This window comes from Pectinophora gossypiella, chromosome 9, assembly GCF_024362695.1.
Source record: "Pectinophora gossypiella chromosome 9, ilPecGoss1.1, whole genome shotgun sequence".
NCBI classification, from domain to species: domain Eukaryota; kingdom Metazoa; phylum Arthropoda; class Insecta; order Lepidoptera; family Gelechiidae; genus Pectinophora; species Pectinophora gossypiella.
In genome coordinates this window covers 12,567,366-12,581,678 of record NC_065412.1, presented here as the reverse complement: position 1 = coordinate 12,581,678, position 14,313 = coordinate 12,567,366, and the positions used below count along the sequence as shown (strand labels likewise).

Genomic DNA, 14,313 nt, shown 5'->3' with positions numbered 1-14,313 from the left:
TTGGACGATAGGGGCAGGATAAACGTGTAACTTCAGCCAGCTTTTTGATAAATTAATTTAAAATAAATTGACTTTCACTAGTTATCTATTTTCAACATCAGAGAAGAGTTTTACGTAACGATATGTAGGTCCAATTAAGCTTTATTTGACGTTGTCTTGGTTGCGTTTACTACCTACTTGGCCTGACAAATGGAGAGTGCTGAGTACTTTCAATCGGTAACAAAATAAAGACAACTGAAAATTCCGTTGTCTGTAGGGATAATGTTGGAGAGATAAGGCTCGCTGTGGGCGTTAGGGAAAGTAGGAACCTATCTAAAGGAACAGGGATACATTATACATACATTAATAAAACAGAACCAACCGAGAGATTGTGCTAGCGCGGTCATTATTTAACCATTGGCAGGAAATACGGAAATTGCTTCAGGTTAGCTGCTGTTTTAAGGGTTTCGTAGGTCAAAGATTAATTATTATAAAATAATATAGTTTCCAACTAGTCAGATCAATAACTTTTTACTAAACGTCAAAACACGAAATTACTACGGAATTTGTATGAAAAACGTGACTAAATGTCGCACTTATTATTACATTTTTCCTTATTAAAATTCATGAATAAGTTTTTAATATAAAAAAGAAAACATCGTTTGTTACCTTTAGATCTGTCTTTATTAAATAAAAAATCAGAATTGGGTAGTTTCCTAGTTCTAAGATAAATTATGAAATTCTCATTCACACGTTTTGTGTTCATTGATCTGGCCAAACTACATCACGATGTGGGAAACGAGTAATATTCTATTTCATGAAATGATCAATTCTAAGGTCTGGCCATGACATAATAAAACAAAAAAAAATAGGTAACTATTTTCCTTTTAGGTATATAATAATATATCAATCGGGAGAAAATACGATTCCCAACTTATGTGTAGGTGGTATTAAGGTACTCAAACTACATTACGAGTGTACTCATTGGTAATATGCCACTTCCTTCTCTTGGTGAACAATGCCTTTTTTTTTGACGTGACTTATTGTAGATTTGCCGCAGATGGCATTAACTACTTGGCTGGACAAATGGGGAGCGCTAAAGGCTCTCACCCGGTACAACGTTTAAGACAACAGGCCTGAGGATGCCCAGTTGGGCGCGAACCTCGGCTCAGGGCGTCGTCTGAGACGAAAAATATTTGAAAGAATTAATCGACCCTAGAGGGTCGATAGCGATAAGCGCTGAATGAGGGAAATCGTTGACCACGCCGGCAGGGTCGGTATCGGGGACCTGAAGAGTGAACAATGCCCTAAAATTCACTTTTTCGCATAAAATCATTAACGACCTCCGTGGTACAGTGGTTGAGTGTTGGGCTCGGGCACGGGTTCGATTCCCGGTGGGGACAAATCACAAAAATTACTTTGTGGTCCCTAGTTTGGTTAGGACATTACTGGCTGATCACCAGATTGTCCGAAAGTAAGATGATCCGTGTTTCGGAAGGCACGTCAAGCCGTTGGTCCCGGTTACTACTTACTGATTTAAGAAAGTACTCGTTATATGTGCCATGTCAGGGGCCCGTGGCGGCTCAATAGTAACCCTGACACCAGGGTTGATGAGGTTGGTACTCCACATCACAACTCACACGATAGAAGAAGCATAAAATTATCACTAAAATATATAAGTTTTACATTATAAACAGTATTCAAGTAATATCAGAAGTATAACGCTTTTCCAACGAGCACTTGTCAGCTATTTTTCTTGCGAATAGGTACCTACATTTTTCTTTTTTCTTTGCAATCTTCTTAGTAACGCGAGTACCAGGTACAATAGAATATCATTTTCATTTCGCATTTCCCCGTGAAATTCAAGTTCTTTTGATCTCATAAAAAGCTCGGGTGTCGGTTTTTATAATCGTTATATTATATTTATCTGCGTATTAATAGCCTACCAGACATTTAAAATGGTTTATAATTAACCCATTAAAACTTAAAGCAAAATGGGTAACTTTAAACATAATGCGGAATATCTTATTGTGCTTATGTCATGGCGCCGCAAAATTAGGAGAGCCGACCCCACCTAAAGTGGGATAGCGCAAGGAAGAAGAAGAAGATCTAATTGTGCATTTCAAACGGGAAGAGCCGCGCGCCGGTTCTATCCTCGGTATCTGCTTTGCACCAACTGTTACAGCGATACGGCTCACCACCTATGACGTGCTATGTTGTGTTAGGCTGCGTCCCCAGTAGGCAAACTGTGAGCCGCCGACTGAGTTAGCGGCGTATCGGTTTAGTACGCCCTTCCATATATGTCAAATGGAGTGTTCACAGTTTGCTAGTTTTGCGCTCACTGTACGCAGTTGCAGCGTTACGCGCGCCGACTATTTTAGTGAGCGGCCGACTCCCACCAAAACCGGTTCCAGTCGGCAATTGGTTGGACGTTTGCCGCAAAATGATTATTCGGATAGTTAGAAAAAAGCTATCATCGTGTTAGGACGTGTTTTTTTTGCATCGCACCTAACTAATCTCAACGCACACACACATCACTAACTCAAATTTCAGTTCGCTGCAAATTTGCGGCTCACTCAGTCGGCCGCTGATAGTTTGCTTACTGGGGACACAGCCTTATGCGGAATTTCAGCTCGACAGACTATAAGAAGTATTTTAGGGTTAATCTAAAGTTGATTATTTTAAATATAATCTTCTCAAACGACGCCTGAGTGTGCCAACTGGGGACGAACCTCGGCTCAGGGCGCTTAAGCTCGCGCCCGACTAAGCTCACTCAGGCCTGTTGTTTTAAATTTTGTTCCATTCGCGGGCCCCTAACGCTCGCTATTGTCCAAATAATCATTGCCACCTGAGTCAACCCTACAACAAGTCACGTCAAAAGAGGTCGAGACCTGTGTGTGCAGAGCTTAACAGTTTACTTCTTAGTATGCCACTGAGCTGTTCCATCAGGGATTACATTTGCGTGATATCGATATGTTACCGCGCTCGACGTCCCTATCAATATACTCAATATTTCAGGTTCAAACTGGATGGAACAGGGTGAAACAGGATCAAACGGCCTAGAAGAGGCATACAAACGTGACCGTTTATAGCAGATTGCTTTAAATTAAACAGCATTACTTTTAGATACGAAACTATGAATGTAATCGTTTGTCTCTTTGACAAGATTTTTTTTTGTTAGTTAATTAGTTTTAACAGTATTTAAATGGCAGACAGAGACAATTGACAATTGCGTCTGAATATATTTAAAGACCAAGAACTTCCTTCTGTTTTTAAATCGATTAAATTACAAAAAAAGTATAAGTTTTAATACTACAACGGAAAAACCGCGCTCTAAAAAGTATTTATAAAAATAAATAAAATGCATTTATTTCGGGTAGGTATAAAATTATGAACAACAAGAAAATATTTCTGTGAAATTCTTCCGAATAGTGATGTTTACGAGATACCCGTGGTCGACATACATAAGTACACATGTATATCGATCAAACACATAACCCTCCATTTCTTCACCGCAGTCGGGTAAAAAGTTCATGGAACGCTTCATCAATACTAAAGTTGAAAGCTGATTGGCTGAAAAATTTTACACATATGTATAGCCACTAAAATAAACGAATAAAATTGTGTTGTCAAAAGTGGCAAATTGTCATTAAAGTCATTATGACATGACTTATGACACCTATCACATGACTAACAATAGGCTATTTGTCTGAATCAAAGATAAATTATAAAATGTTTATCTAGAAATAATCTAGAAATAGAAGTCTAAGATAATCAAAAATCAAACTTATTTTACTTTTCGACTTATTTTCGAATATTATTTTCGAATTAGATAACAATGAGTTGAATGAACATTTGACCACTTTTATTGATGACACCACAGGACAGTATTATAGTATTTCCATACAAACTCCAAAGAAATTTTCGTTTTGACGTTTCGTAAAAAGTATCTCATTTGACCAGGTTGTCAAGTAAACTATTCCACAATTTGTTGTCAATTTATTATCTTTAACGGGCGATTTATATAAGCTTTTCATCCTTTCAGGAATCGGGATATTTGTTTCAAATAACAATTAATTCTAAAACATTTCAGTTAATATCTGAACAATGACTACAAAGAACATGACGACTGAAAAAGATCTTTTAAACGCTATAAAGGATTTGCTGAAGAGAAGTGGTCATTTGAATAAATTTCAAGCCGAGGTAATTAAAAGCATTTTGTACTAATTACATTGCCCATTCAGTTACGAGAAAGATATTGCTGCCATGATTTCTAGAGAAGAAGTTTTGAGGTCATTGGTTTTATAAAACGTGAATATGTAGGTATACAATTTGTGTAGCTTTATAGATTAGGCGACTGGGCCATCTTCTTCTATCGTGTAGGTTGTGAGGTGGATTACCAAACCAATCAACCCAGGTGTCAGGGTTACTATTGAGGCCCCTGACATGGCTCATGTACCGACTACATACTTACATCAGTAAGTAGTAACCGGGACTAACAGCTTAACGAGCATTTAGAAGCACGGATCATCTTACTTTCGGAGAATTAGGTTGTAGGTTGTAATTACAGGCTGATGCCTGTAATGTCCTAACCAAACTAGGGATCACAAAGTGATTAATGAGTTAGTTATTAGTGAGTGTTTTATACGTATGTTTATGTCCTTTGTATATGTTGTTGTGCAATAAAGTATTATTGATTGACTGATTTTTGTGATACCCCACCGGGATTTGAACCCGGGACCTCCGGATCGTGGACCACTGGATCACAGAGGCCGTTACATCTGGGCTGACCGGACTGGGCCATAAAAAAATAATAGTAAAAAAAATAGTAAAATAATAGTCGCGAAGTGAGATCGCTGAAGTATTCGTCGTCACGAGCTGGTTAGCCGCCTCTTTGGCTAGATCCACGATCCACTATGTATATCAGTGACTTAAACGATGTAAGCTTTCATTTTTACGGCCTATGAGTATTTTTTCATAAGTTAACACTTACGACAGCTTCACACTAGCTTACGACATCGTATCAACAGTGGCTGGAAGTTGTCTTTGATTACTAGTGGCTCTGCCCATCACATTAGGGATTAGAGCGTGAGTTTATGTATGTATGTTAACACTTAAATCTTTTTAGGTACAAGCGAACATCACGCAGTTACTAAAAAGCCGTAACACAATGACGGCTGGAACCAAGAAGACTGCTCCGCCGCCGCCACCAGAGGAGGTGTTACTAATCAATGAACTGGTTAGGGAGTACTTAGAATGGCACGGATACCTGTACACTTCATCAGTGATGATGTCAGAAGCAGCCATGCCTGACGAGAAGAAAGCCAGAGGTGACCTCTGTGCAGCCATTGGAGTCAAGGACGACGAAAAATCATCAGCCCTTCCACTCCTCTCCAACATTGTCGCAGCTTACACTGGACGTATTAAGCGCAAAATCAACAAAATGAGACTTGAGTATGAGGATAAAGATAAGACTGAAGATTAAAGTACCTACCTATTTTATTAAATATCACTTCGTTGATAAAACTGTTCCTTATTACATATTTTTAAACAATGTAACACATTACATTAACTCACGACTACAACCCAACTGGGTAGTTAAAGCTTTCTATTAGATCAGTGGTTCCTAACCTTTTTAATGTCACTACCCCTGTAAACAAGCATGGAAATTGATTTTACCCCTAATTTAAAACCACACAAATTCGAATTAATATATGTTTGTTATGTAAGTAAGAAAATGCACGTTGAGCTAATTTAGTAAAGTAATACAAAATCTCGGAGTTAACTAGGGTGAAGGTTGAAATTGCTTTGCATTCGCAAGTTTGACAATATTAGGTTTGGTTTCACTCAACGCGTATCTCATGTCATGCTCAACATTCAGACGGTTTTTGGCTTTTGTTTTTAATGTAACAAGATTTATAATACTATTTTTTAATAAAACACCTTCTTCAATGCGTAACATGGAGGCAAGGTAACCTGACAACATTACCTCTCTGAATTGCCAAACTTACCCTTTGACAAAAATAACTACGAACCTTTGCATTTCCCGAAGCCCGTGAGACGCATTAAAAGATCCTTTACAATATATTTTTTAAATTTCTTGTTCAACAGCGCTTACGGAGAGTCAACACGGCTCGAAAAAAAAAATCATACCAAAACAAGTTGTCTTGAAAATATACTTAAACCAGAAACAACAACAACAGAAACAAAACAACATCAACAACAACAGAAACAGAATTTACATTTAAAAATAACCACTATTTAAAATTTCCACTTCTAGAAATCACCTCTCAAAACTCCACAAAGCTACAAAACTGAAGACTGAACAGTTTATACACTTTTTAGTTTTATTAGCAGCATTTCTTAGTCGGATTAAATCTCCCTATTATTCCGTACAATCTGCGAGTCGCCTCTACCTTTCTGGTAAGTAATCATTGTACATAATGTCTCCCTTATCCCCATTCGGATTCAATCGGGAACAAGTCTTTACAAGATAAATGCGGCCAGATCCCTATAAAGCTGCGGCTTTAGTCGTGTGGAGTATAGCGTGGTGGTCTTCTATCGTGTGTAGCCTCATCAACCCTGGTGTCAGGGTTATTGAGCCTCTAAAGATCCCTTACATGACTCATGTGTCGACTTCGTACTTACATCAGTAAGAAGTAACCGGGACCAACGGCTTAACGTGCCTTCAGGTGATCCTAACCAACGTCCTAACCAAGCCGAGCTCACAAAGAGATTTTTGTGATATGTGTGATATGTAACCTACGTCGCTTTGGTGTGCGCTTGATATCTGCGTCTTTTTTGAATGCCGCGATTAGATCAAGCAGGCTTCTACCTATTATATTTTTTTATTATTCTACTGAGTGTAGTGTGAAAACTTTCCACATAATTATTAGTTCGGTGTCTTTCTGCAAAAACCGACCATAAAAGTATGTTTTCTGGGTTAAAGAGGGTGAATTAGCTCAGGTGAATTAAGTTTACGAAGGGATTTTTACTGATCAAAAGGTTCAATACTTCGGTGAATAAAGTAAACTTGAAGTAAGTAAATTTAATGCACCCAGGTGATTAAGGTGAATAAAGTTTTTCAAAAGTAAATTTAATGCACCCTGGTGATTAAAGATTACTAAAAGTTTGTTTAATGCACCTAGGTGAATTAGCTCAGGTGAATTAAGTTTACGAAGGGGCTGATTTTCTAAATCGCTCTAGTGGTTTACGTATAAAAAGGTAACAGACAGGGTTACTTTGGTACTCCAAATAAATCCAACCCGAGAGTGTATTAATCATGTCACGAGTACTAATAAGTATACACTTAGAAACCATGTCACAATAACTTTTTTGACAAATTACTCCGTAAGTCTCGTTAAATGTCAAATAATTATAGTGCGACAGGTTTCTAAAGATGATATTGCTCACACATAACTTGACTGTACACATAATTTGCTCAAAAATAATTTGCACAATAAGTTAAATGACATTGTGATACCTACTGTACTCTCAAAAAGCTCGCCCCTGACTAATTCGGGTGCAAAGGTGCCCATTGCACTAGCCGCATTTCCTCGCTGTAGAGCAATGGACAACCTTTGCGCCAAGAACAATCCGTCACGGGGGACTCCACTCTTTTTTAACCGACGTCAGATTTCCGCTATATATTATTTGCATATAGCAAGTAATAGATATGATATATGATGATGATGATTTGCATATGGATTCAATATTATGTATCATTAGTATAATTTCCACCTCTATGAATGTGAAACGGGGACGCTGACACAGAAAGACAGAGAGAGACTCAAGGCCTTTGAAACGTGGTGTTGGAGGAGGATGGAAAGAATAAGTTGGACTGAAAGAGTTACTAATGAGGAAGTGCTAGTAAGAGTAAGGGAAAAGAGGCAAATATTGAGACTTATTGATGACAGAAGAGGCAAGGTGATTGGACACTTAATAAGACACGACGAATTTATTAAAAACATCATAGAATGGAAGCTACAAGGAAAGAGAGGAAAGGGAAGACCAAGAAAAGCTTACATGGAACAGATTAAAGAGGAAGTGAAGGAATTGTCCTTTGATAGACAAGAATGGAAAATGCTACACCGAGAAGAGAGTGGCTCTTAAATTAGTGATGATGAGTATAATCTGCTTCTTCTATCTTGTGGGCAACCCTGGTGTCAGGGCTCATGTAACGACTACTTTCTTAGTAGTAGTAACCAGGGCCAACGGCTTAACGTATTAGCATAATCGATAAAATATACATAATATCGCGATAAAAACGTATAATGGAAACATACTGTAATACTTTTCCAATATTTCAATCTAATCCAGCATAACACTCGCGGTCTAGTGAACACACTGCTTATTAAATATTTTTCCTGGAAGGTTCAATATGAATTTACTTATACGTCCAATAATAAATTACATAATAATACTTCCATATTATGTAGCTAAAAAATACAAGCAGACAGACATGTCTCACAAATACATGTGTAATATGCCAGACAGGCAGCCGCTTCTGTAAAAAACCGGACCTATCAAATCTTCAGGTTAGGTAAGAGGACCTTGTGAAAACGGGATAACGCTAGGAAGAGGGATTATGATGTTACTAAATCGTGTGATTAGCGGGATCACAAAGTGATTTTTGTGATTGGGCACATATCACCGGGATGAGAACCCGGAGCTGAATGCAAAAAGCCTTCCGGATGGTCGGTTCCACACCACAGCTTTTAAGCACACACGGGACTCTCCATACTCAAATCGCATTTTTAACTTTTTACCAACTAATGCGTAAGCGCAAGCGAGAGAGATGTCTGCGCACTCCTTCTAACTTCATAGCGACTTACCTATGGCCATTTAACCCTTTCACGGACAGAGACCATGGGACATTGATGGTTCATAATAGGTAGTATGAGAGTATGACAACTTGGAATCGGAAGGTCATTAGACGTTTTTTTTTCAGATAGGTATGTCTGCCTGTAGAAAATTATGGATCTACCTGCTCCACTCCAATCTCATCAGTCATCCCGTGATCATGGCACTTGCAACAGTGTCGAAATATCGGGAGTCTCACATCCCTGCTTTCAACGTGGTAAGAACCCGTTATTATGTGTTTTAATTAGACGTTCTGTCCTTGAAAGTGTTAAGACTAAAGTAAGACCTAGCGGGGGTGAGGTGTTCGCCCGATGCGAATTGGCGCGGGGCGAAGAGTTACCGTTCTATACGTATTCTTTATTCCATGATTAAAGGTAAATATTTGTTTCATTTACTACATCCACTCTCACTTAAACGAACCCTTATGTCATTGAAGCAATCGTCATTGCAATGACAGCCCTCTAGGACAGCTCTATCGACGTCCCTTGACTAATGGCCCAGATTTTTCCGCCCCTTTATTGGAATGTCAGATGCAGAAGTGATTTTGAATTAGGCCATATCACAAACGACGTACTTACGGCTGTTTTATATGTAGAGCATAATATGTTGGGAACTTAGATTAAATGAGAAGCGAATCAATAATAAAATGGGATGAAAATTTATTAGAATAGATTAGAAGATATGAAGTCTTAAGATATTGATTTGAACCTAAGTTCAAGATTAATTATGAAATTCTGATTACTAAATAAAGACAGATCTAAATCTAACGAAAAACATAATCTTTTTTTCTATTTAGCTTATTTATGATTTTTAATCAAGAAAATGGTCAAATGGTTCAAAAAATGGAAAACGAGCCAAAACCAAATCTTCAGGTTAGGTAAGTGGATGTATATGTGTGTCGTAGATTTTGCCTAAATAAACTTTAATTTTTTTTGGACCCTGTGGAAAACGGAATAATGCTAGGGAGATGATGATGAATCAAGAAAAACTTAATAATAAGTCCGACATTTTATCACGTTTTTCTATGCCGTCACAGTGTGCTTTTGCATACAAATTCCTTAGTAATTTCGTGTTTTGACGTTTATTAAAAAGATAGTTGGAATTTACCCTATTGTAAGTATTACCTACATTACTGATGAGGGACAGTCTCAAAAAGTGTTTTTTTTTTTTTACCGGAAATCAAATCCTGGATATCCGGATCATGAGCCCGACGCTCAACCACAGGGGCCGTTAACAAATCATACATACATACATACATAAACTCACGCCCGTAATCCCTAATGGGGTGGGCAGAGCCACAAGTAATCAAAGACAACTTGCCGCCACTGTTGATACGAAGTCCAAAGATGGATATGATGAACCTTATGGTGATAAGGGATCAGCCTATCGCCCATAACATTAGTCCATCATGTTAGAGGACACAATCCCTCTGTCGGTTTTTACGACATGCCCGGGAAGAGAAGCAGCTGAACGTGTTCTATGTTTTTTATATGCTCCCAGAACAGCATAGAAGCAAACGTTAACAAATCAAATAAACACATAAAGCAAAAAAACTGGTACTCCGAATAACTCCCACTTCGCAGCTTCACAAAGTGACGTAACTGGCATTTATCAAATTTCCAGCCGCGTATTCGTGGTCAAGTTAATAGCGGTCTACCACACATGGGGTAATTAATTGTATTGCCCCGAGGGTAGGGTCGCCGATTTTCTTATTTATCGCCCTCAATTCTTGCCCATTAGCAGAACGGCTAAGTTAATATGTGCTCGCGACAAAGATAAATTGTGTGTTTTAAGGTACCATGTCGCTTGACGCCGCGCGGCGGGTTTTCTTGCGAAAAATATTATTCTGTTTTTGCACATATTCATAAAAGAAACAAAGGTGAGTTGAAGGAGTACGTTATTCTAATGAATAAGACTCCAAAATAATATAAATAATAATTAAAATAAAATATAAGTAAGTTTAAAAAACTAAAACCCGACAAAAGAATAGTCACGCTCTAAAATAGAATATTTCTTTGAAAATTTTCCCAATACTGAATAATACTGATGTTTGGGAGATAGCCGTGGTAAGTAAGCAAAGTCTTAGGACAGATTGGTATTCCACCATGGCTATCTCCTATTAGTACCTTCCTAACGGAAAAGTCACGCTCTAAAAAGTATAAAACAAGTAAATACATACATACATACATACATACATACATAAACAGTCCCACTGCTGGGACACGGAATCATCTTACTTTTTCGGACAATCAGGTGATTCAAGCCCGAAAAGTCCTTACCAAACAAAGGACAGTGTCACGAAGTCATTTCGACAATCATCGGGAATCGAACCCGGACCTCCAGATCATGAGCCTAACGCTCTAACCACTAGACCACGGAGGCTGTTAACAAGAAAATATTCCTCTGAAAATCTTCCCAATAAGTCGTGTTGTTTAGGAGATAGCCGTGGTGGAATGCCAATGTCCTGAGAGTTTGCTTACCCTACCACGGCCTAAACATCACTATTGGAAAGATTTTCAGAGAAATATCATCTTGCTTTATCCTTTTCCTCTGCTCAATTCATCATTGGCCTTATACGTCTGTTTCAGACGATTTATGACGTCATTGCCTCGAAGAAATGCACAATACACAATACAATACAAATACACTTTATTGCACCAAAATAAAAAGAAATAATTACAAAAAGTCTCTTAACTAAGTACATGCACTTTCTTTCATGGCTGTGCAAGCCAATCCTAGAGCGGCAAGCTCTACCGCACTCTCTGCAGAAGAAGTCTCCAACTGGTGGATTGTTGTTGGTTTGATGGCGTTTCACTCTCCTGCTCTGTAACTAAGTAAATGAAGCTAGAATGATGCAGGTTTTTGCTTTTAGAGAATGACATGAGATTGGGCTCAAACTCGAATCAATATTCCGTAACAAAGGAATTTCAATTGAATTTTGCACTACATAGATATACCATTCAGCTAACTAGTCAAGTCAGTCTCGGTAACTAGGTTAAAAGCTCCAAATTCAGACTTCCTATTTCAACTCCTGATATACAACAAAAAACTGTATACCAAACTGTTAAACGTGAGATCTTGCTGTGTATGTCTGTTAACTGAAAAATGTGCAGGCTTTTGAACATAAACATACCTTGGCATCCCGCTTGTATTCCCAAAGGGGTAGGCAGAGGTGTACAGTACACCCACTCCTCGCCAGGTATGAAGTCTCTTGGGGGCGGGCCTATTGCCATTAACCGGGCACAAATCCTGTACACCACGTGATATCAATTATCCATGATCCAAAAATGAATTCAAACTCACATAGGTGACTCCATCCGTATTGTATGTTGAATTAAAAGTTTTATAAAATCTAGCTTTTTTTTAAACAGCCTCCGTGGTCTAGTGGTTAGAGCGTTAGGCTCAAGATCTGGAGGTCCGGGTTCGATTCCCGATGGGGACATTGTCGAAATCACTTTGTGAGACTGTCCTTTGTTTGGTAAGGGCTTTTCAGGCTTGAATCACCTGATTGTCCGAAAAAGTAAGATGATTCCGTGCTTCGGAAGGCACGTTAAGCCGTTGGTCCCGGCTATTAGCCGTAAAAACACCTCCACCAACCCGCAGTGGAGCAGCGTGGTGGAGTATGCTCCATACCCCCTCCGGTTGATTGAGGGGAGGCCTGTGCCCAGCAGTGGGACGTATATAGGCAGTTTATGTTTATGTATGTAAGCTTTTTTTGACTTGGCATATTTTGGATTTGCCGCAGATGGCATTAACTACTTGGCCGGACAAATGGGGAGCGCTGAAAGCTCTCAATATAAAATCTAGCGTCCGAGGCTCAAGATATTCGGGGTGAAATTCGATTTGAAAGATCGCAAACTTCCAAACTTGAATATTCTTTTCCATTTCTTTCCGAAATTCTATTTGTTCCGATATCGGTGTGGTAGGCGGCCAAAGTTCTACGTTCAAGGTGCGGGCCCACAGACCGTAGCGTGAGCACTTAGGTGTGTGTTTACCTGTACCAGGACACTCACCAGTGTTACTTAGTTCTTGTTTAGTCTGCAAAGTACCAACACACCACCGGAAAATGTGTTTCAATGGCAAACTTTCGTTTCGTACGTTTAAATGGAAAGAAAACAGACGCAAGTTAGTAGGTACTTAGGAAACGCTTCAGAATTACTGCCCGCGTTGTGAGAGCTATGAGAATGTTTTTCTATGTGCTTAAAAAGTCGAAAGTTCTTTGAAAATACACTCCTGTGTATTCAAAGAATATGATATTTTTATTAAAGCTAATTTTGTTCGAATTTTCCTTATGACAAGAAAGAATTTTGCTCATCTTTTACCTATAGGCATGTTAGCGAGCGAAATGAAATATGACTAATTCAAAATTAAGTAATATTAAATTAGGAAAAAAGAGAAGGACAGTACAAAATAATGAATATACAGTGTGTAAGTGACATCGTAACGAATATTGAGTAGGATGATCCAGACCATGGTTCTGTGTTGATATTAAGTGGAATTTTCTGTCGCAAAATTAATGGTTATTTTTTAGTTTTTTAAAATATTTTCAATTCTATACTTTTGAGATGGAAAATTCAACTTGATATTAACTCAGAATAATGAGGTGAATCATCCCTCTCAGTATTCGTTACTATGTCACTAACACCCCGTACAAGTACGTACAGGTAGCCAAACAAGTAGGTATGGGTGTTAGTGACACCGTAACGAATACTGAGGGGGGTGGTTCAGACCATGATTCTGAGTTGATATCAAGTGGAATTTTCAGTCGGAAAATTCATGAAAATGTATGTGTTATTTTTAATTATTTTCAGTTTCATAATTTTGCAACGGAAAACTCCACTTGATATCAACTCAGAATCATGAACTGAATCATCCCTCAAAGTTTTCGTTACGATGTCACTAACACCCTGTATATAAAAAACCTTATATCCGTTATTATGCACCATAATATTATAATAAATAAACAACTTACCCGTGCTTAGGGAAACTCACAAACAGAAAATTTAAATCGAAAAAAAATTCTGACTCGGACGGGACTTGAACCCGCAGCTCTTGTCAAGCCGGGACGACCGTGTTAACCATTACACCACCGGGTCCTCCTCCTGTCCATGCGAAATTCTTTTGATCTTTGTATACCTATTTTATAAAAAGGACAAATTCTTGTAAAAAATCCTTGCATTTTTCGACGTTGATTACTACGTAAGTAAAAACAAGAAAGAAATGTTCAAAGTTTTAATTCCCGAGTCGTGTTCCAAAATAAAGCAAGGAACCATTTCGTTGGACAAAAATATTGGATTTGGGCTTCTTAAAAAGGAGTTTTATTGGAACAGAAAAACTCAAGTTCACTGGTCGAGGTCGCTTGAAAAACCTAGTCCTGAACTTGAATTTTGTGAGGGTAATATATTCAAAATCGAAGTCTCAAAGCGATCCGGATTCTACAAAGAGATTCCGGAAAAAACATATTACGCCACT

General features: G+C 38.3%; 1 protein-coding gene across 1 annotated transcript; it reads left to right on the top strand.

The window, feature by feature from the left end:
• Positions 1-4,086: 4,086 nt before the first annotated feature.
• Positions 4,087-13,714, top strand: LOC126369822 (centrosomal protein 20-like; the record flags this gene model as incomplete). The annotated part of the gene is made up of 3 exons (XM_050014387.1): positions 4,087-4,182; positions 5,108-5,391; positions 13,693-13,714. Coding segments are annotated over exons 1-3 (402 nt in total), but the record flags the coding sequence as incomplete, so codon positions are not given.
• Positions 13,715-14,313: the final 599 nt, after the last annotated feature.